The 24,237-nt window shown below is 43.7% G+C and overlaps 1 protein-coding gene across 1 annotated transcript in view; it reads right to left on the bottom strand.

Moving 5' to 3' along the window:
• The window catches only part of LOC107114781 (peptidase inhibitor 15), a 45,725-nt gene that overhangs the window by 4,368 nt on the left and 17,120 nt on the right, over nucleotides 1-24,237 (bottom strand). Inside the window, exon 3 of the mRNA XM_015416374.1 lies at nucleotides 6,843-6,961. Within this exon, the coding sequence (XP_015271860.1) occupies nucleotides 6,843-6,961 (119 nt within the window). The remainder of the gene's footprint in view (nucleotides 1-6,842; nucleotides 6,962-24,237) is intronic.

Here is a 24,237-nt window from a genome sequence, read left to right as displayed (position 1 = left end):
CCACCCCCACCCACTCCAGGGCCGACATCCGGCCGCAGGGTCCGTTTCCCTCCACCCAACCCCACTCACTCCAGGGCCGGCGACTGGAGGTGCAAGCCTCCGGCTGCCGGGTCCGTTTCCACCCCCCCCACTCCAGGACCGGAGACCGGAGGCAGAAGCCTCCGGTCGCCCACTCCCTTCCCCTCCCCCACCACCCACTCCCAACAGGCACTGAGGGGAATGTAGGGTTGCCAGCTCTAAGGAGGGAAATACCTGGAGGTTTGGGGGGTGGATTCTGTAGAGGGCAGCATTGGGCGGGGGGGGGGCGGAAGGACTCAGCAGGTATAATGTCATAGGGTCTACCCTCCTAAAGCAGTCATTTTCTCTAGGGGAACTGATCTCTGTCATCTGGAGATCAATTGTAGCAGTGGGAGATCTCCAGGTCCCACCTGGAGATTTGCAACCCTAGGGGAAAGTCAGCTGCACAGCAGGGGGTTGAAGAGAATGGTTTGATGGCTGCTGGGCCAAGATTGGCAACAATAGTTCCCCAGGAGCCCCATCGTAAATGCACCAAACAATTCCTCAAGATTTTCCAAAACACTACTCTGTTTTGGGCTCCTGGGGAACTTTGAAGTAGCACCAAAGCTTTAAGATCTCTCCAGCTGTCACCTGGAGACTGGCAACAGCTTGTCTGGAGTGTGGGCAGCATGGCATTGTATCTGTCTGAGGTCCCCCTCTTCCTCCTCCTCCTCAGATCCCACCCTCAGCAGGCTTCATCCCTAAAATATCCTGGAAGTTTCCAACCTGGAGTTGGCAACCCTATGTCCTGGAGTTCGAACCTGGAGTTGGCAACCATCAGCCAACGTTTATCTGCCTGTCTGTCTTTACAACCCCCCCCCACACACACACACACAGCCTCTGCCTAGGGAGCAGCTGACATCATTCTCCTCTCCCAACTGAAAATTCCAACTGCCTTGCGGGGGGGGTGAGTTTGAGGTGTGGAATGGAGTGTAGTCCAATCAGCTTCCATATGTAAATGACCTTGGAACGCTGGCCGGGACTGCACAAAGCAGCCAATGAACCCAGCCAGTGTCTTCCGAGTGGCAGTTTTTTCGGCCTAACACTAAAGGGGCCAATTTTAGAATTCTGGCACCCAAAACTCTTTTATAATAAGGGAGAGATCAGTGTAATGACCTGATCAGGGAACATGTGCCTCTTCTCTGGCAAATTTAGTTTGCTGACTGGGGAAAAGCAGTTGCAAGCTACAACTTTTTTGTTACTTATTTACCATGCACCACTAGTGGCTACTGTGCAGTTTCTGTTGGCATATTGTATTATATGTATGCAAGATGACAGCCAATGATGCACACATGTCAGATTAAACTGATCTGGGTGACAGGTAAGACTGTCATGTGACAGGGTCACCAGATGCAAGTTGCACTAGGTTGCATCAGCTAATTAACTATGTCACCATGAGTTGGCAAAATGACTCTGATTGGTGCAAGTACTGTATATATGTAATGTAGTCCAGAGGCAAGTGTTCCACACCAGTGGAAGAGTGTATTGCGAAGCACCTTGTCGGTCAGTTCTATGAACCTGGGATACCGCATGGTGGAAAGGACTGTGTAAATAACTGTAAATAAAAGCCACTGTACATAGCTCAGATACAGCATCCTGATATTATTATTATTCAGACGTTCTGCGCATGCCGTCAGGGTTATGGGCCCAGAGGTGCGCTACTGAGCTGGAGTACAGTTGGAGAAGGCTGCACTGAGCTGAGGAAGTTTGCCAGGTCCAAATTGGTGAGCTACAGCGTGCATGTCTTCGGAGGAGGAAGAGGACGTCTTCCAGGCAGTAACACAGTCCACGGACGACAGCTCGTCCCAGTCCGGCTCGGAGGAGGCGGGAGAGACAGAGGACGCCGTCCAACAGCAGATACCAAGTGGAACCGGTGAGCTTATCAGCATGGCTTTGGCTCCAACAGCCGTGTTTGTTGAAAAGCTGAGTTACTCCAATTATACAGTGTGGGCTATGAAGATGCAGCACTTCCTTGTAAAGGAAGGGCTGTGGACATTTGTTTCAGCCCCCCCAGCGGCTCCCACGCCAGAGGAGAAAATACAAATAGACAAGGCACTGGCTTTTATAGTCTTGAGTGTATCGGACTCACAGCTGGTTTATCTATTTGGGAAGACCTCGGCAAAGCAGGCATGGGACGCTCTGGCAAATATTTATGTACAAAAAACCTCAGGCTCAATAATTACCCTCCTGAGGAGATTGTACAGGACTGTTATGGCAGAAGGAGATGATTTAAGAGGGCACTTAGACTCTTTAAATGAGTGCTTTCAACTTCTTACTGAGAGGGGCAAACAAATCTCTCAAGAAGACCAGGTCTACACAATTTTGTGCTCTTTGCCTGAATCCTTTGAGCCGACCCTGGCAGCTCTAGAAGGGGTAAAGCCCGAGGATCTTTCAATTGATTATGTGACCGGAAGATTGCTTCAAGCCGAACAGAGGGGCCGGCAGAGGGAGTTGGCAAACGGCCATCCTGGGAACAACGCCAGCAGGTCCGGGACGGCAGCCAGCTACTCCGGGAAGCAAGCCAGCTATTCTGGGAAGCAAGCCAACCAAAGCAGGTGTTTAGCCAGCCTGCAGCATACGAGTCAGCGACAGGATGAGAAAGCATCTTCGCTTCTACACGTGAAGGCACGCAGATGTTTTTTGTGCAATGAAACCGGCCACATCAAAAGATTTTGCCCGCGGAAGAAAGAAAGGGCCACCAACGTTCTCAAGGACGGAGGCGGTGTCAAGCCTCAACATGTGGCCACCCATCAAGCAACATTGGTGACAGCGTCAGGGTCTTCTGAAAGGGACAAATGGGTCCTGGACTCTGGCGCATCCCAGAATTTCACAAGGGACGCAAGCTTGCTGACTGACTCTCAGCCAGCTAGTCCAGCACACGTGAGTTTGGCTGATGGTGCACCAGCATCAGCAAATGTGCAAGGAACAATTTATTTTCATTGTTTGAATCATGCTTTTGAAAATGTGTTATGCGTTCCTAGCCTCCAACACAACTTATTAAGCATCGGTGAATTAACTAAAGCTGGGTTCAGGGTAACATTTACTGAACAGCAATGTGTGATACAGAAGGCAGATAAGGTCCTTGCCACTGGCAAAGTGGAGAATGGTGTATATATTCTTGATAACGTTCCAGGGCAAGTGAAAACTGTAATTAGCAATCAAGCATTGCATGATGAATGTATCCACATGTACCATAGAAGGCTGGGGCACATGTCATTCTCAACATTAGAGAAAACGTTTGCATGTCTAGGGCATGATAGGTTAAAGAAATGCCAAATGTACTTAGACTGTGATATATGCAAGCAGAGTAAATCACGCACACACCCAGTAGCTAAGGCTAGTCAAAGGTCCACAGATAAAGTATTGGCCCTAGTACACGCCGACGTAATAGGACCCTATCAAAATAGCTTATCGGGTAAACGATATGGGCTTTTGATTGTTGACGACCACAGCAGGTACTGTTGGTCATTTCCTATGCAGAGGAAATCAGAGGTATGTGAATTAATTAAGACATGGGCAAAAAAGGTGCAAAAACAGTTAGGAACAGAAATTCAGCAGCTTCAAACTGATTTTGGAGGTGAATTTATGGCTACTGATTTGCAAAAATGGTTAAAGGCACAAGGTATTGAACACAGAGTGGCTAATACAGCCTGTCCTCAGGAAAATAGCATTGTGGAAAGACGAGCAGGAATTATACAAACGGTGATGCACTCTATGTTATTAGATTCTGGTTTACCAAAGTCCTTTTGGGCAGAGTGCTTGAGATGTGCCACCTACAATGTCAACAGAGTTTGGTGTAGAACAATTGAAGACATTCCCTATAGGGCTCTCTATGGTAAAAATCCTTCTTTGAAGCACCTAAGAATTTTTGGGTCAAAGGCATGGGTGAACATACCTTTAAAGCAAAGAAGAAAGGGAGGTCCCAGGGCACAAAAATTAACTTTCATTGGTTATCAAACTGGAATGAAAGCATATCGTTTTGTGAACGCTCACAACATGTTGGTATTCAGCAGGTCTGCAAATTTTTGCGAGAATGCCAACTGGTCACACATTCATGCTAATGAAACTCCCCAGCAGATCATGTTACCAATTACTGACAGTACAGGGGGAACAGAGGTGAAGCAGGAAGGTGCCGAAGCAGCACCGCAAGTCTCTGATACTGGTTCAGGTTCTCCACAAATACCCAGAGTGTCTACAAGAATTACTAAGGGAATACCACCTCAGAGATATGGTATAAATAATGTATTTGTAAAGGTACCTGAAACATACACTGAAGTGTTATCTCTAGCAGCTACCGAACGCCAGGCTTGGGAAGCAGCAATGCAAACTGAGTATCAGTCTCTCAGAGCACACGAGGTATTTACTCCCACTGAGTTGCCTAGGGAACGGAAGGCAATTGGGTGTCGATGGCTCTACAAGTTAAAACACAAGCCGAATGGTGAGGTGCTCTACAAAGCACGTCTGGTCGGTAAAGGCTTTGATCAGAGGCAATATCAAGATTATGATGAAACTTTTCAAAGCACGGTCAGAAATGAAACAATAAGGGTTGCTCTGGCTGCGGCTGCAGCAAAGGGGATGAGAGTGAGACACTTTGATATTGAAACCGCGTACTTGAATGCTCCTTTGAAAGAGGAAATTTACATGGAACAGATACCTGGGTTTCATTCAGGGTCTGATACATCTGTTCTAAGGTTAAACAAAGCTCTTTACGGGTTAAAGCAGAGCGCGTTTGAATGGGGACGATGTCTTCATAATGCTCTGGTAAATAAAGGTTTCAAACAGAGTATAGCTGATCCATGTTTATACAGCAAAGAGTTAAAAGGACAGCTTTACTGGCTCTTTTATTATGTAGATGACCTTTGTTTATTGTACACGTCACAACAACAATTGGACTGGTTTACAGAAACATTAAGATCAGTGTTTAACATGAAGGATCTGGGCGAAATACAGAGTTATCTGGGTGTACAGATAAGCAAGAATGAACAAGGTAATTACACTCTTTGCCAAGAGCAAAAGATCTTGCAGCTCATTGAAAGGTTTGGCATGAGTGAAGCTCACGTTACTGAGACGCCTGTAACAGTAAACTACCTAAAAGAGGAGCAGGGAGAAATGTTTCCTCACAAACAGTTATATCAATCGTTGGTTGGGTCTCTACTGTATTTGTCATGCTGCACAAGGCCAGATATCTCTATAGCTGTGCATTGGTTGTGTCAACAATGTCAATGTCCTTATCAAAGAGACTGGGTTGCAGCAAAAAGAGTGCTCCGGTACCTTAAGGGCACAGCAAGTGAAAAATTAGTGCTAAAGGTGGATGCACAAACAGACGGTCTGTCAGCCTTCAGTGATGCAAGTTGGGGGGAAAGGCCGGATTCAAGGTCGACCACAGGGTTCACAATTTCTGTATTAGGTGCCCTGGTGGGATGGAAATCAATCAAACAGGCACATATTTCATTAAGTTCCTGTGAATCGGAATTCTCCGCTATAAGTGATGTAATTATTCAGTTGGAATGGTTTCACCAATTATTAAAAGACTTTTGCATAAAGTGTGATTTACCTATCAAGGTTTTTTGTGACAGCTTGGCAGCTGCTCAGTTGGCTAAAAATCAAGGGGTAAAAACCAGAAGTAAACACATCACAATCAGGTATCAGAATGTAAGGGTTGCTGTGTGTACAAATTTTATTAACATTCAGTACTGTAATTCTGAGGATAACCTGGCTGATTTATTTACAAAGTGTGTACCTGTAAATAGATTTAAAGTGTTAAAAAGTAAACTATCATTTGTATAGGCTGTATCTTGGGAGGCGTGTTGGCATATTGTATTATATGTATGCAAGATGACAGCCAATGATGCACACATGTCAGATTAAACTGATCTGGGTGACAGGTAAGACTGTCATGTGACAGGGTCACCAGATGCAAGTTGCACTAGGTTGCATCAGCTAATTAACTATGTCACCATGAGTTGGCAAAATGACTCTGATTGGTGCAAGTACTGTATATATGTAATGTAGTCCAGAGGCAAGTGTTCCACACCAGTGGAAGAGTGTATTGCGAAGCACCGAAACATTGAGCTGATTCAAGACGGGGCTTGCTTTGCATAAAGGCAAGGGAGTTTGATCGAGGCAAGTTTGTCTAGCAATTGTGTTTGTGTCAAAGATTGTATCCAAGACACATATCTCATTGCTTATTTTAAACTTCATATAATCTTGGACCACACCAAGAACCCTCCTTTCCAAAACAGGAACAGTTACTATGCTGCATCAAAGATCACTGCATTCACCCACAGCCTAACATGTCCTACCATGTATATACAGAACTCCCGCACAAATAGACTTTTATACTTCACTGGTTGCTGTGTGACCGAATTCCATTGTGACAGATCCAGGTGGGTAGCTGTGTTGGTCTGAAGCAGCAGAACAAAGCTCGAGTTCAGTGGCTTTTATGTGCACACATACTTCTTCAGATACATAATGAATCTGTTAAACATCCTCATTTATGTTGTATGCTAATTTACTGCTCACCCTCTACTTATATGTATGGACTGGTAACTTCCATTTCATTGTATCTGAAGAAGTGTGCATGCACACGTAAGCTTATACCTTTAATAAAACTTTGTTGATCTTAAAGGTGCCACTGGACTCAAACTTTTTTCTTTAAATTCCATTGTGTGTATAAAGAGAGAAATTGTGTAAATGAAAGATACCTTTGGTTGGAAAAGTCTTCATTTGCACCAGAAGTACTTGTTGCCCACAAGAAACTGCATCAAATGACATTATCTACCTACCTTCCAGTTCTTACAGACAGATTTTGTCCAAGGAATCTCAATAAGAAGGAAGGGCCATGGTCCCAAATGCAGGTTGCTGCCCATGCTTCTGCAGACTTGGCTAGATTTTCATCCCAAACCTGGAAAAAGAGAAATTCTTTAGCCATACTGAGTACTGATATGGAGAGGGTTCATAGATTATAATTATAGGCTGCGATCAGAGGAGCACTTTGATCTGTTGTCCTTACTTTTCTCCAATGGATTTAAATTGCTTGTTCAGACAGCAACTTCTTTATCCCATCCTGCAGTCGTCAGTCCCCCATGCTAACCCCCAGCTTTCCTGACACCACAAAAAGTGTGATATTTATGGATCCTACCAGTTTCACAGTGCTTCTGCAGATGTCTGATCACTCTCTTGTGGGGTGAAGCCTTTTGGGAAGGCAGATTGCTCACTTCCTGTTTTTCTGCCATTTTTTTCCAAGTTACCAATGTGTGCATACATAGCTATGTGCTGCAAGCTTCTTAGGCACCACTTGTGCATTTTGTCACCCCCCCACCCACCCCCGCCACTCTCAGCATGCATCTGTCTCCAGCTGAACCAGAGAGAGCTCCCTCCTCCTTCCAGAGTTGCCACCTCACCCATCCCTTCACCAAACGTAGGTGGCTGTTTGCCATATAAAGTGGTGGCAGAGAGAGGCAGCAGCAGCAACACCAGCACTGCCAACACCTCAGCCCCTTTCCCACTGCAGCTGCCCTGAAGAGCTGCCACCGACTTTCCACAGGCGTGTGTGAGGCTTGGGGAATAGGAGGCACTGCTGCCACTGTGGACTGCAATGTGCCCCTCACTGCTGGTCATTCTGCTGCAGCAGACACAGCACTGAAGGAGCCATGCCAGGCTGGAAGGAGAACATCCCTATCTGCCTGCAAGCAAAACAGGAGTGAGGTGAGAGAGAGTCATTCCGCGGTGTCTCTGAACCACCCCAGATTTAAAAATCCAGATCAAATTTAAAAACACAAAGTGTTTCAGCAAGCATCAAAGCAAGCAACACGCCTCCTAGGCAAAAATTGCGTGTTTCGACAAATTCTTCTTCAGGCAGACATATTTTCCTGGAACCAAAGCTCTCAATTTTACTGTGCATAAGTCAACCATTCTAAAGAAGGCTTCTCTGGTTCTGGAGAAACACTTGCTGAAACACTTTGTGTGGAAAATACAACTGCCTGCTGCATTTCTCATGCCTGCTTTGATGCCTGCTGAATTTCTGTTTGTGGAGAATATAACAGCCTGCTGCATCTTTCATCATTTATGACTGCTGCAACTTTCATCAGCCCTTTATCAGGAGCAAGATAGTCTACAGCGTTGGAATAGGTATTTGTAGCTGTGGACTTTTCTATTAGTAGATACAATGTACTTTAGGTTTTTGTATGTGTATAAGATATACTAGAGTCTTTATTGCAAGTAAATCAATATATGAAGATAACAAGTACATATTACTAGAAGTGTGTTTTGTTCTATCACGGTGCTTCTTTATGGCTGTCTAACTTTGCTGTGTCCCCTGTGTGTTTTTAGATAACATTTCGCCTGTATGTCCCACCCTTCCTTAGGGGTTCTTGGAGCTGCAATTTACTCTCACTCTCAGGGAGATTCTTTCAAGAAATTCTGACTTGCCCAAGGCCAGCCAACAAGCCTTCGTATTTGAACATGAATTTGAACTTAGGTTCCCATATCAAAATTCATTCATCATTCTAGATACTGTATCATGTTGGGTCTTAGCCATAGTGACTCATGAACTGCTGAAGGCAGACACAGAAGTCATTCAGTCTTTCTTTTCATAATAGTCTAAGCAAACAAAATAAGCTCTCCTTCCTCCAAGGAAATGTTACATGGTTCCTCACTCTCAGGACTTCTTTCTCACCCTTTAAGTAGAATCCCTTTCTAATAAAAAAAATTATCCTAAAGAGTCTCCTAAAGAATCATTTGGTGGAGAATATGCAATGGTGTGGGGCTGCTACAGAAGTTATTCAGTTTCAGAGGAGAAGTGCTGTATAGTGGCTACAGTACTGGATAGTGAACCAAGTAACCAGGATTGAAATCCGTGCTCAGTCACAAAGTTCACTCGGTGACCTTAGGCCAATCACTCTCAGCCTAACTCGCTTCATGAAGTTGTTGTGGAGATAAAATAGGGAATGAAACTTTATATAACCCCTTCCCAAAGTCCCTTGGAGCATGGACAGGATAAAAAGGGGGTAATCCAAATAGCCTGTCATGGGACAAAAAAAAATGAAGAAGGGAAAGACACAGATTTAGCGGTTCTAACAATTCCCTACTGGGTTGTGAATCAGCTGAACTCAAATTGAGACCTAGCCAATATGTATTCCAGTTCAAGGTCCCTGAGGTTAGTGACAAGGGAGCTGGAGTCTGTGCAGATGGTACTAGTCTGTTGGCCAGATAATGGAAGAAGGCTTTATACCACACCTAGCCAGCCAAGAGGCTTCGTACTGATTGTTAGTTTGATTGCCAGATATAGTCCATGAGTTGTTCACTCTCATCCCAGGTTCAAGAGAACAGACCAAAGACATTCAGTGAACAACTGTATGAGTTCCTAGAAATTTATTTCTTTTGAACTATTAAGAGGAACATGACAAATATGCATACACACAATTCCATTCTGAGCCATAAATATCTCAGTGCTACAGCCAGAGTAAATGTATAGAATGGAAGTATTTTAAACGTGTTGTTGGAATAGACCGCCTTGAATGAGGATCATTTTGCATTCATTCAATGTGTGCAATAAGTTAAATATGACCCAGTGTTAGAGACAATGGGCTGGGTCTAGACTAAATTTTCTGCTCACATCTGTTAGTGGAACAGAATGTTCTTTCCTCTCCTCAGTCCCTCTGTAGCCCACTGATCTCCCTAAAATACTGCTCCTGGGGGACAGGGGCCCTCAGGAACACCATGAAAGGCAAATTAGAGGTCTGCAACAGGAAGGACAAATTGGTTGGAAATAACCCTCCCCATCTGTTAGTAGAAAATTCAGTCTGGATCCAGTACAGTGTTTTGTGTGTGTGTGTGTGTTCTTGTGTTCATGTAAAACCATGCAGTTGGCTTGCTAATGGTCTGCTAGGAGTTCTGCAGAGACAAAGGACGAGAAACACATAATCAGACCCATTTAAGAGCTCCAAACAAACTTGGATTGTTACAAAGATTGCATAAAATACATTAAGTGCTATACAAAAATAAAACAAAATTAAATCCCTGCCAATGACTTGTAACCCAAAAGGATCCATAGTTCTTGCATGCACACACCCAGAATCTCCTTCAGTGATCCAGTTCCAAGGCACATAACTGTAAGCACAGATCAGGTCCCTCCATTGAAAAGCATGGACAGGTTCTTTTGAGTGGGGATAGCAGGTAATGAGCTCATAAGCAATCTCTGGATTGCACTTACCCGTTAACATAATGCAAATAACACATCCAAAGATGTCATCATTTCTCGGAACCTCAGGGAATTTTATTTAAAGCAGTATTGAGTACTGAGCCAGAAAAATTAGTAATCATTATGCAAAACAAGATGGGGTTTGACTTTTTATTTTTTTTCCTGTCAGCATTTTAATTTATTAACTGCCATGGTATCTTAACAGTTTTTGTTTTCTCTTTGGAAAGTTTTGTGATAATTGTAGAAACATTGTATTTTGTTGGTAAATCAATGAATTGGCATGCCAATTTTCTCATTTTCTTCAGTCATTTCGGCAGTCGTCCAATCCACAGTTAATAGTAGACGTCTTGATTCAAATAATTAGCTGTGAACCATTAAAACCATTTTAGTTTTCTCTTTTTAGAATTTCTGCAGACTGAGGAATCAAGAAAACGTGGGACATTCCTTAATTGCCACTGGAAAGAGATAATCTCACAGATATATTTTTCTGGGCTGAAACATAACTGTGTTTGAACATAGCCATATACATCTCTGAAGCTGTGCTGTGCTCATTTTTATCACTTCGCAGAGTTGATTAAAAATTTACATTGTATAGTCTGCTATGGAACTGTACACTGCAGAATCACATGACTACTTGTATTGATATTATTCCTGTTTATATGGTATATAGAGTCTTCGCATGCAAGCACAGTTTGAATAGAGGAGTATGTTGAATAAGTGATTTCTCTCATGTGCACTATGAGGTGGGAGACCATAGTCTTGTAAGGCAACTCATAATACAATTCTGTCAACATGTTTAAGTGGGAAATATGTCTTCCTTCAGTGTAAATATGTCTTCCTTCAGTGTACTTTACAACTGGATTTTACTGTGTGAACTGGCAAAATCCAGTTGGAAAGTGCATTGAAAGTGGATCACTTAGTGTGTGTGAGACCACAGCCTAAAACTGCTTAGGGCACAACCCTGTATTTATTTAAAGTTCACCTTTCTCCAAGTAAGGTCTATTGAACTTTCTATGGGCTAGCCCCTACTTAGGCTGCAAATCACTTTACGGTTAGACTCAAAAATAGGTTCACTTTATTGGACTAATTAACTGGAAGAAGGATATATTGTACACTAAAAAGGCACTCCATATTGGTATGAGTGAAGCAGTTTGGAGACTGTTGACATGTATAGACAACAGGCTTTTGAAACATAGAGGCCGAGTTCAGACTGGCAGTTTGAAGCAGGAGGGAGTCGTGGCAAAAAAGAACCGGAACAAACTGTTCCGGGTGTTCCCATTCACACTGCAGCGACTGATGCGGGAGCATACCGGGAGGACACACAAGGGAGTGTTCACACTGTTGGCCTGCCCTGGCTGTAAGGCGTGGCTTTCTTTTTGGTAATCTGGAGATATGTGCTTATGCGCTTACGCATAAGCACACAAGAAAAACATGGCTTTCAGTGTTCACACTTTGTTGGTGCGGGGTGGACACGGGATAATCTTGCTTTCCAGGGTTTGATACCACTTTCACCTGGTATCTTTTAAACTCAGGAGGGAAACATTACGAGACGGGTTGAGTATGGCTGGGGAACGCCAGACAGATGTGCCTGTGTGAATAGCCCCTTTAATGTGGTTGTGAAATGTTTCTGGCTTGTGCCTATATCGGGGCAAACAGCCAGTCTGAACTTGGCCAGATTTGGGGAAACAACTAGGAGACCAGTTATCTGGGAGATGAAATTGCCTATGATTTCCCACTGATAATCTATTTTCCAGTCCAGCCTCCTTGCAGGTAGGAACAAACTTTTCTCGGCCATCAGTATTGTGAATATTTGCTTTCTTTAACTTGGTTGATATACAACCCACTCAACACTCACCATGTTTGGCATGCTTTTTATCCATGACTGGAAACTGACTCTCCTCTTCTTTTTACATTGCATACCATGTGATGAAAACATATGAGCTCATGGGCAGACATGGTGTGTTTATTTGGATTATGAGATCACCTGGATTCTTAGAGGTCTCTTTATGGATGCAAGAGTGGTTCTTGTTTTCAATCAAGAGTCAGGTGTTCAAAATATGATTAATACACTAAAATCAGTTAGAATATCTACATCCTTAAGTTCATTTTTAAGATTAAAAGGCATGTACCATGTTGCAGGCCTGCAGCCAAATTTAAATTTTAAAACATGTAACCATTTAAGCTAGTTCATTGTGAGACAAACATCACACACAAAGATATTCTTTTCAACTGGAAACCTCTACAGTGTCAATCCCCTCCCCTTTCCACCCAGTTATTTGGTGGAGATAGGAGGTCTGTTAACAAAGATTTCTAGAATACAGATGAATATAAACAAGGTATTCCCCATTAAAATGATCTTTCTTTCATATCTCTCACACTGCACAGTTTGTCAATATTCTACTGCAGATTATTTCTTTTACCACTCCTAAACTCAATGGCTTTAATGGATTTAGAAAGATATAACTTTATTTAGAATTGTACTGCTTCCTGGCAATAAACTCCACTGAGTAGACCTGGAGAGCATTCTGAGTAGACCTCCTTAGGACTGTTCTCTTGATCTCATCAAGTCTTATAGTATTTCTAAGGAATATATTTGGATACTGTCCTCAGGAAGCAAAATAAATAAGTATGCAGTGGTTAACTTAAACAGAGATGTAATTTCAACATCCCTTTGTTTTGTTCAGTGGAAGTGATTTAATAATGTATTGACAGCATCTGAAATGTTCATATACAGATTTAACCACTCATTTAATTCAAATACTAAATCAAATTCAAATACTAAATCTAGGGTTGCCAACCCACCCAGTTTACCAGGGGTCCCCCATTTTTGGGGGGGTCCCCAACACCCACCCCTTTCTCTCCCTTTAAGTGTGTGGAACCCGTGTTTCCTCCCAAGCCTGTGTTTCCTCCCAAGCCACAGGGAAATGCCAGGTTCGTGCTCTTAAAAGGGAAACGTGGCTGCTCTTAAAGGGGAAACGCCGGCTCCTGCATTTAAAAGGGAAACACCAGCTCCTTTAAGTGCAGGGAACTGCCATTTGTGGAGATCTGACGTGCAGGCGGGTGGGGGGCAGCAGACGTCCCCAACGTGACGTCATCACATCGGAGATGCCCCGCCCCCTCCAGGAACGCCCCCAAACTCCCCCGCTGGGGGTGGAAGATGGATTTGGCAACCCTAACTAAATCTCATAAAATATTGCCTTTCTACTATATAAACCAAGACATTAGGGGTGATATTGCGCACTAAAACATTAACAGATGCCGGATTCCATTGACTGCCTTTCTCAAGGAACCTGGCTAAATTTATTTTGGGAAGATTGATCTCTTAAAAGGATTTCCACTCATATTAAATCTGCATATGGTACATATTCATTTGATCAAACCACTTTCGGAGAATTGGAAAGAACCACTTATGCCAAAGCCATTGAAAATAGGCCATTCCTTTTTTAATGGCTCGAGAAGCTCTTTGTACTAAGAAGAGATCCTTTCCAAAGTCTATTTGTCTTTCAAACAGTTCTGTGATCTTTCATTATTAACACATTTCCTGGCTTGACATTTTTCAACATGTTAATAATTTTAGATTTGTCGTGGGCCAGTTGATGCAGTGAAAGCCCACTGCGTGAAGTACAGTACATCATGGTGGGGTAACATTTATGAATCTGAACCTTTTTATACATGTTTAGATTTGAATTCTCCATTAAAAGCTTCATTCTGACATGACTATTGATAATAAGGAAATGATTTGCTCATAATGTCTATATGCATGTTTTACTCAAAGTTTACTCATGCAAAATTATGGGAAGTGAGTCTGGCCAAAATGAAGACAACAGAAAGATTAAAAAATATATGACTGTGTTTCCTGGCTAATGTCACTCATGAGCAATGTCCCCTCTAAGCTGTGGAGTCTTGTGAGCAAAAATTTTACTTTGTGAGCTACTGGCATGAAAGTTGTGAGCGAGTGATTTGGCTCCTGCATCAATTAGTTTGCTCGGGAGCCATCCTTCCTGAGCAAAGGCAAACATGTGTGAGCCAGAGGCTAAAAAACTGTGAGCTAGCTCACACTAACTCAGTTTAGAGGGAACACTGCTCATGAGAGCTGCTTCTGATGCTGGATTTCCCTTCTTGCAATGTGAGGTGCCCCTAATGGTCTTTGTCATTGCAGAATGGTCTCAGGTGAGTGTAAGGTACATGGCTAAGTGAGAAGAATCCATAATAATTCCTAACTGTGTCCCTCATATTTACATCTGACCATTCTAATATTAATAAGACATGTGTTCTTCAAATCACAAAAAAAGAAATATAATACTGAAACCACCTCTGATACTGAGATTTCAGCCTATAGACTCCTAGGTTTAGGTCCTGAAGTGGGGGAATATATATATTGCATGACCTGAGCAAAGCTGTTAATGATAGGACATTATAGAGGTCATTAACAGAGTCACCATAAGTCAGAAGCAACTTGATGGTACACACACACACTTTTTACTTGCTCTCTCTGTCACACAGCAGTTCCCACTACTGAAGTCACTTTTTACACTGAACATTAACTAACTACTGGTACAAACCTTTGCAGAGTTACTCTGTTGACATCAATGAACTTAAACTGACGTGCCTCAACCAAGGAGTGCACTTAACATCCCTGTTATGAAAAAAATCCAGATATCCTTGACCACACATCTGTTTCTCATCCAGACATTTTTTACTTTAGATCCTGTCTCATCATTTTTATTAGACTAATGAATAGGTGATGGGCTATCCAAAATAAGAAAGTGGGACAGCATAACTCAAAAAAGTTTTGCAAGGTTGTTTATATAAGCATGCTTCAAAGCACTGAATTTTTTTTTTTCCTGGGAAAATATGAAAATTGCCACCACCTGCCCTTCAGTCTAGTCTGACGTTGGACGCAAATACATTTTTCAATTATTTTTTTTAAAAAATTTGTCTGGTATTGTTAATTTTTTATATGTCACTTCTGGAAAAAGCAAAGCACAACAACCAAAACCATTCTATGGTGCCATACCATACGACTCCAAGCCAGAATGCTCTCTTTTATATTATATTTTGATGGGCAGGGCTTTGGTACTCAACAGTCTCTGGAGAAATAAGATTCATTTGCGCTTGATTCTGGTAGATCAATAGTTGCTTTCCTTGAGCATGACCACCAGGAGCTCTTCCAGGTCTTGTAGAGTCTCATCCTGACCTACCTGAAGCAAGTACATGTTACTTGCTATCAGTGTTGGATGAATTCCATTGAAACTCACCTAGTAACCTTTGCTATATCTATGGCCGAGGACAGACTGGCAGTTTGAAGCATGAGGGAGTTGTGACAAAAAGATCCGGCACAAACTGTTCCATGTTTTTGCGGTCACATCGCACCAACTGATGTGGGAGTATACCGGGGAGGAGGTGCAACAGAGCGTTTGCACTGTTGGCCCACCCCTGGCGGAGGCGCATCTGTAAGGCGTGGCTTTCTTTTTGGTAATCCGTAGATATGTGCATATGCACATATGCGCACAAGCAAATTGCGGCTACAAGACGGGCTGAGTATGGCTGAGGAACGCCTGACAGATGTGCCTATGTGAACAGCCCCTTTAATCCATTTGTGAAATGTTTCTGGCATGTGCCTATCTCGGGGCAAACTGCCAATCTGAACTCAGCCTATGTCAATGCCAAAGCAATGCATTACTGGACTTGGCGTAAATTGTTACTGGTTTATTTTATTTATTTAAAACTTTTTAATGCTGCCTCTCCAGCAACCTGCCTGAGGTGGCTTAATTTAAATAAATAAATAAATAAATAAATAAATAAATACAAATCATTAAGAGAAGCCCCACCCTACCATAAACACAGACACCTTAAACGAACACTTTCCAGATTAAAATACTGTTAAATACATGGAGCCTTTAATTAAATGCCTGGGTGAACTGGCATTTTCCTGGCACGTGGGTCTTTTCCTGGCACCTAAAAGAAAGTAACATAGGTGCCAGGCAAGCCTCAGGGGGAAGGACATTCCACAAGTTTGATGTGCCTCTACAGAAAAAACCCTGTCTCTGAGTGTTATCTGCCTCACCTCTGAATGTGAAGGCATTGAGATTAGGGGGTTGTAAGTCAGATCATAACTGGTGAGTGGGACATTATGGGAGAAGTTGGTCCTTCCAATATGCTGGCCACAAGCCTTTTAGGGTTTTATAGGTAAGAACCAGCACATTGAATTGTGCCCAGAAACAAATGGGCAGCCAGAGCAGATCTTTCAGCATTTGGGTGATACAATCCCTGCGTCCCACGCCTGACAGTTACCTGGCTGCTGCATTTTTGGATGAGCTGAAGTTTCCAGATCATTTTCAAAGTCAGCTGCATGTAAAGTGGATTACAGTAATCTAGCATCTCTCCGATATAATAAAGCTGTTTTGGTGTGACTCCTGGACACGCTCCCACAGCTTTTGGCCCACTCGACTGCCACTCTTACAGACTCCCAATCCCCTGGCTGCATTGCTTTTCTGTGTTGGCTTGGCCCCGCCCACAGAGCCGGCAGTCAGTGTCTTGCTCTCAGTCTGGAGGGAGCCAGCGAAGACGATGGACGCTTCACCGAGGGAGCAGCAACTCCTCCACAGGGGAGAAGGAGGCAGACCTAATGAGCAGCAGCAAGGAGGGGAAACTCACCTTCACTGCCCCTCACAGCCCCTCTCCCTTGGCCACAAGGCTAGTGCTTTGTCAGGGTGATAACTCAGTGGGATGTACCGCAGAGAAGGCTGCCCAGCTCCTTTCAAAGGCTCCCCCACGTTCCTTCAGCAGTGGCGGCAGCGCCAGGGAGGGTCTGGCCTAGAGGAAATGAGCTGTGGCTCCTGGAAAGCTGGACTCTCTCCTGTGAAAGATACTTCTCTTGGCTCCTGTGTGGGACTAACTGTGAATAACTGTCCTCTCAGTGGCTGTTGGTAGGTGGTTGCTTCTGTCAGCAAAAAACCAAAGGACTTTCAGCATAACCCATTCCCCCACCCACTGCCAGGTTCGCCACTTTCCTGTCAGAATAAACTTAAAACGGCTCTCTCTCCTTTTTGGCTCAACCATGGCTGGCTGGCTGGCTAATGAGGTGGGCCAGCAACCATCAAACCATTCTCTTCAACCCCCTGCTGTGCGGCTGACTTTCCCCTAGGGTTGCCAGCCTCCAGGTGGGACCTGGAGATCTCCTGCTGTTACAATTGATCTCCAGATGACAGAGATCAGTTCCCCTGATGAAAATGACTGCTTTGGAGGGTAGACCCTATGCCATTATTCCCTGCTGAGTCCTTCCATCCTCCCCCAATGCTGCCCTCCACAGGATCCATGCCCCAAATCTCCAGGTATTTCCCTAATCAGAGCTGCCAACTGTATTTTCTCATCAGTGCCTGTTGCCAGGCAACCAGGTTCTGTCAGTAAAAGGCCCTTTCCACACCTAATTTGGCCTTTGGGAGAAAACTCATTGGGGCCAGTCCTGCTAGGGTTGCCAACTCCAGGTGGGAAATTCCTGGAGATTTGAGGGATGGAGCCTGGAGAGGGTGAGGTTTGAGGAGGGGTGGGACCTCAGACAGGTACAATGCCATAGACTCCACCCTCCAAACCAGCCATTCCCTCATGGGCAACCATTGTTGCCAATCTCCAGGGGAGGGATGTATAAGAGACTTACAACTGCTCTTCAGATGGCAGACATCAGTTCCCCTGGAGAAAATGGTGGACTCTGTGTCATTATACCCTGTTGAGGTCGCCACAGCAAATTGATGCTAAGTGCCCAAGGCTGGGGCACTCTCCCAGAGCCTCTTTCTAGAGCTCATTATATTTATTTCCACAACAGGCCTTATTCTTAGTTAATCTATAAATGCTTAGTGCATAAGTATTGCTATTTCAAGAGATTGCAGTATTTCACACTATTAATGATAGGACCAGTAATTCAAGATGACTAAAATTGCAAATTAATTTTAACTCCAAATCCAGAGTATGGATGTTTCAGTATTTTGTAAGGAGTCAGTTGTATGAAATAAAATATTTTCTTTCCATTAATATTTCTATCCATGCCATTAAAGAAGGCATGTACATTCAGACAGAAGCTTGCTAATCTAGCACCAACTTCAATGATGAAATTGTATCTTTCTTAAAAGTATACTTTCTACCTCAGCAAAACCTCAGAGCCTGCAAAAATCCAAGGCAACAATACAATAATCCCCATGGATTAGAAAACTCAGATAAACAGACTGAGGTCACAAGGGAAAGGAACATACTGAAGTATTAGGAGGATATGAAAAAGGGGAAGAACAAGATCCTAACACTAAGGAAATATAATCAGACATTGTTTGTAAAATAGGAGAGGAGTTGTATGGTTTTATAATGGACTGGATCCAGCAATGCACAGATGGAAACATAACTACCTCACCAGCGTAGGAATATGGGAGACTGCCTTACAATGGTTTTCCTCTTTTCTCCATGGCTGGGGACAGAGATGGTACTTGGTAAGACAGTCTCCATGTGTTACCTGCTGAAATGTGGTATGTCGCAGGGGGTGATCCTCTCACCAATGCTGTTCAACATCTTTATGTGCCCCCTCACCCAGTTGGTGTGGAAGTTTGGGCTGGGCTGTCACCAGCACGCTGATGACACATAGCTCTATCTGTTGTTGGACGGCCACCCAGACTCCACCCCAGAAAATCTGGACAGGGCTTTGGAGGCTGTGACTGGGTAGTTACAGCAGAGTTGGTTGAAACTTAATCCATGAAAGACAGAGGTCCTGTACCTAAGTGGGGAGGGGGGTTCAGGAATCAGACTCCCAGTCCTGGACAGGGGAACTCCAGTTAGTGCAAAATGTGGTGGCAAGCCTGCTGACTGCTACGTCTGTGTGGGCACGCATTCAGCCAGTGGCTACCAATTGAGTACCAGATCCATTTTAAGGTGTTGGTATTAACCTTTAAAGCCTTGTGTGGCCTGGGACTGACATATGTAAGGGACTGTCTCTCCCCATATGCCACTCGGAAAGCCTTCAGTTCAGCTGATCAGCATCTCCTGGTTGTTCCTGACCACTTAGCCTCAACCAGGGCCAGGGCTTTTTCTGCCCTGCCCCCTGCCTGGTGATACATGCTCCCATTTGAGATCAGGGTCCTGTGAGACTTAATACAGTTTCACAGGGCCTGTAAAATGAAGCTGTTCCGCCAGGCCTTTGGTTGAGGAGGCGGATGCCCAACCATCTGGCCTCCCTTGCTGAAAACTGCCCTATTATATCTGCCCATTCCATCTTTGTTCTGTCATCCAGTTAGCCTTGCTGGAACTATATGAATGAATGTATTGGTTTGCCTCTTTTAATGTTTTAAATAATTTATTGTACTGTTATAATTGTTTTTAATGGTTTTGTAACTTCTTTATTGTTAGCTGCTCTGTGCCCGCTCATGAGGAGGCTGGGATATAAATAGAACAAAATAAATAAATAAATCTCTCCTTATCTCTCCTTATATATAATTGAGTAGTGGCCCCACAACGTTCTATGCACTCCAAAATCAGTTGGCTCTGTGATGTGTCAATCACAATGTGTCTCTATCCACTGGCTGTGTTGTCTGAGTTCTCTTCCACCCACTGCAGCCTAGGCCACTCTTCTCTGATTGGGCCAGCGTTTCAAGGTCATTTTCATATGGAAGCTGACTGGACTTCACTCCATTCCGCACCTCAAACTCCCCCCCCCCCACGAGACAGTTGGAACTGTCAGTTGCATATGGGACCTGCTGTATTCTGAGGTAAAATATGTCCTCACTCACAACACATCACTTCCCCTTCAAAAGAAACAAACCCAATAACACAATCATGCCACACCACAAAAAAGACAGATCACACCACAAGCAGAATACCACAAGGCAAAAAATGATGGGAAAAGGTGCCAGCAGTCACCCCATTACTGCCACAGTTATGTGTCAGTCAGGGCTTCAGAGCACAGTGGGGGCTGCTGGTGGGGGGGGAGATGGAAAGCTGATCAATGAGGGGGAAATGTAGGTTCATGCTTGGCTGGGAAGTAGATAGGGTTGCCAACTCCAGATGGGGAAATCCTGGAGATTTGAGAGATGGAGCCTGGAGAGGGTGAGGTTTGAGGAGGAGTGGGGCCTCAGACAGGTACAATGCAATAACACTCTTTGTGTTGGCCCTGAAAAGGATAGACTACCATTAAATAGATTTCAGGTAGCGATCATGATTTTTCCCTATCAGGGCAGATGGATAAAATGGTGGGCATGCCTGTCCCCTACATAGATCTGAAGTACGTAGAAAAAATTCAGGGCACGTAGTGAAGGGGACTCTCTAGCATTTGGCTAAAACCTCTATGGTCACCATAGAGTTTGTAGCCAGCTGCTAGAGTGTCCCCCGTGCAGCATGCCCAGAGTGATGATGCCATTGCCAGGCACAGCAGGTGCAGCAGGGCTCCCCCCACCAACCAGCTGGTTGGCAGTGGATTGGGGACCCTGAAATCGGAGAAAACCCCTATTGGGGGGATGGCAACCCTAATCTTGGGTCTATTCATCTAACATTCTGGAAATTGAACGAGCCTACTTTCATAAAGGCCAGTCTCCTGAAGACCATAGTTTGGTTTTATGATTGCTAGTGGAAAAATACACTGTGGTAAAATGGGGAGATCTCTTTGCAACTTTTATATGGATTTAAAACAAGCTTTTTATTCAGTCACAAGAGAGCAACTTTGGAGAAAAAATAGAAAAAAGCCTCAATAGACAAAGGGCTACTATGGCTAATCCAGTTATTATATTCTAATTCCTTGGCCCAAGTTCAAACAGGAATTTTAGGAAAGCTAACACAAGAAATCCCTCAAAATAAGAGGGCTAGGCAAGGTTGTTTATTGGCCCCTCTTTTGTTTTGATCTATATGTAAATGATCTAACTATCTTTTTAGCTCCCCACTTGTTGTATGTCCCTACTCTGGCAGATTAAAAAAATTACTGTTAATACTATATGCGGATGATACCTTGCTCCTTTCTCGCTCCCCATTAGGCATTCATAAATTACTTAAGGCCTTCTCAAAATATTATCTAAATGAGGGATTATGTATAAACACCCAGAAATCTAAAATCGTGGTCTTTTCTGAAGCAAGAAATATTCCTGAATATAAATGGCAAGTTAACAGAAAGAAAACTGACCAAGTTAGACAATTTAATTATCTGGATATTATATTTCAAGCAAATTTAACCTGGAAGTTACAACTGAAAAACATTAAACATAAAGCGAAAGTATCCACTAATGCCCTAATTTGCTTTTTTCATACCCAGGGTGGTAATTTTATACCTAGAGCAATCAAAACTTTTAATGCTAAGGTAATTCCTCAAATATTATATGGTATTAGGATTTTGACTGATGTGATAGATGAAGCAATTGACCAACCTTTAACGTAATTTCTCTGTAGCATATCAGGCATGCCAAACTATATTTCTGGTAGCCCTCAGAGCAGAATTAAATCAGAAATCTCTGGAAGCTTTAGCGTAGGAAAGATAATTTTCATTATATTGTAAGATGCTCATGTCTAATGAGGGGTTCCTAAGTTTTATTAGAAAAGATCTGCTGCTAAACTCTCGGAAAGTGTTAATTGAAAACACACTTTAGTTTTTAGGCTTTAACCCAAACTAAGCATATGAGATTAAAGAAATCAAGTTAGTGGTGATATCCCTGGATTTTAGAAGTACACAGGAGAGAGCATGATTAGTGTGCTTAGTAGCCTGTGACGGACTGCATTTAACAACAAGTTTCCTAGTGCAACAATTTCAGAGAGGTGAAGAGAACTTGTCAGCAAAATGGAGAGCTTGACAGGCTGCTGCCTTCCCCCTCTCTACTCTCTGATTGGCCAGGGCCAGCTGAGGAGAACTATATGATTAGCTGAGGGCTGAGGGCATGGTGTTTTTTGAGTCTTTCAACCAGTTGGTCTTTGGGAAGTCAGACAGGCAGTCAATTGGCTTCTGACAGAGTTGGTTGGAGTCAGTGAGTCTGACATGGTACAGTCAGACAGCGTGCTGGGAGCGGTTTAAATTGCTCTGGCCCTGATGCATTTTTTTTTAACCTGGAGAATCGCGATCACACTCACCTCCTTGCTCCGGATCACTGCACAGCCGTATCGCTCCCCGCCGTCCACACGCGGGAGCATGCGTCGGTGTTGTTTTTTTCTCTCTCTCAGTTTGGGCATGCGCACAGGCAACCATCTGTAGAACTAAAATTTCTGCACGTGCGCAGAACAGCAATTTCCACTTCAACCTGACTGCTGTAACACTTCCCTTTAAATGTTTACCCTGAAAATAGCCTCCATGGGATCCCGAACTAATCTAAATGCTAAAACTAGGCACTGTTTAAATATCGCTTTTAATAACACAGTGGCGGACCTCCACCTATGCGCACATTGCCAACGCTTTTTAAAAAATGGTGGGCGAAAAGTGGAAGCCTCGGGCAGCTTTTGAGCAGGAAGGGGGTTTAAACCGGAAGTAGCTCGACACCGCAGGAGTGATCAGACGTCAGAAAAGTGCGGCTGGAACTGGAGAATCAGGAAAACACCACTTGGGGACCTGATATCAAAATACTCCGGGTTAAAGCGGTTTTGAGCTGGAAAGTGACGGCTGGGACAGATGTTGACTGTGTGATTGCACAGATAAAATCTGTTTCTGAGGCGGGCCAAAAGTGGACTAAACGGCCCATCTGAACGCACCCACAGTCAGTCAGACAGGCTCACCTTTGGAATAAAGGGAAATGACTCTTTGCCTTAACTGTTTTCTATCAATTCTGAGGAAGAATTCAGTAAACATCTAAGAGTCAGCCTAGGCTGAAGTCCATTTTACACAGACACCATAACAGGGGTTGAGATTTTGGTGATGGTGATTGGGTAGTATGCTGAAACTCCCATTCAGGCCAAAAGGAAAGGGTTATATCTTCTGAGGAAAAGAAAAATAATTCCTGCCCAGTTACACAGGTGGGTGCTCTGAGGAGACCCCTGGTCTGTTGTGAAGGGAATTGGATTTAAACACCTCAGGATATCGAAATAAACTGTGATTTCAAAAAGGGGGAGAGTTTAGGTACACAAACAAAGAGACCATCTTCAGGAAACCTGAAGAGTCATAGGGAACTATATGAAGAAACATTGTAACTGTAACTAAAATACTCAGCCAAAGACTTCTCACTGAAAAGGTCCATCCAGGAGAGACTCCAGAAATGGCTTGATGAAAAGAGGTTCCTTTTCCCTGAACAGTGTGGCTTTCGACAGGGTGTTGCTACTACAGACCATTGTCTGACACTTCTCCATCTCGCCGGCAAGTATTCCTTGCGTCCAAGAGCTTGTCTCTACGCGGCCTTCATGGATTTGAGGGCTGCCTTCGACTCTATCTCTCGTTGCAGATTGTGGGAGAAGTTATTGAACACCAATATTGACCGCAGACTACTGGGATTGATTATGGCTCTCTATTCTAATACATCTGCCTCGGTCCGGGTGAATTCTTCAGGAGTCAGGACAGACTCCTTTCCAGTGCAGAAGGGAGTTAGACAGGGATGTTTGTTGGCCACCTCCCTGTTTAACATCTACATTAATGATTTGGTGCCGTTTCTTAAAATGAGAGCCAGACATTCTCCGTATCTAGCTGGTCTTCCTATACCACTTTTACTCTATGCTGATGATGCTGTTTTGTTGGCAACATCTGAAGTTGGACTGAGGTCTACTGTCAATGCCTTTCTGGACTATTGCAAACAAGAAGAGCTTGTTGTGAATTATGCAAAGTCCAAGGTTCTTCGCTTCTCTGCCAAGAGAAGAAGAGGTCCTCTGTATTTTAAAGTTGGGGATGGTCAACTAGAATGGGTTTCCTCTTTCCGATACCTAGGTATTGTTTTTAGCTATAATCTATCTTGGTCCGCTCACCTGACATACGTTAAGAAGTCATCCAGACTCGCCACGGCACTGGCGAATTTTCCAACCTGGAGTTGGCAACCCTATCTCCTTCCCAGCCAAGC

Source organism: Gekko japonicus, unplaced genomic scaffold, assembly GCF_001447785.1.
Source record: "Gekko japonicus isolate JY-2015 unplaced genomic scaffold, Gekko_japonicus_V1.1 scaffold1284, whole genome shotgun sequence".
NCBI classification, from domain to species: Eukaryota; Metazoa; Chordata; class Lepidosauria; order Squamata; family Gekkonidae; genus Gekko; species Gekko japonicus.
Note: the sequence above shows the minus strand (reverse complement) of the source record. Positions and strands in the feature narration are given on the sequence as shown.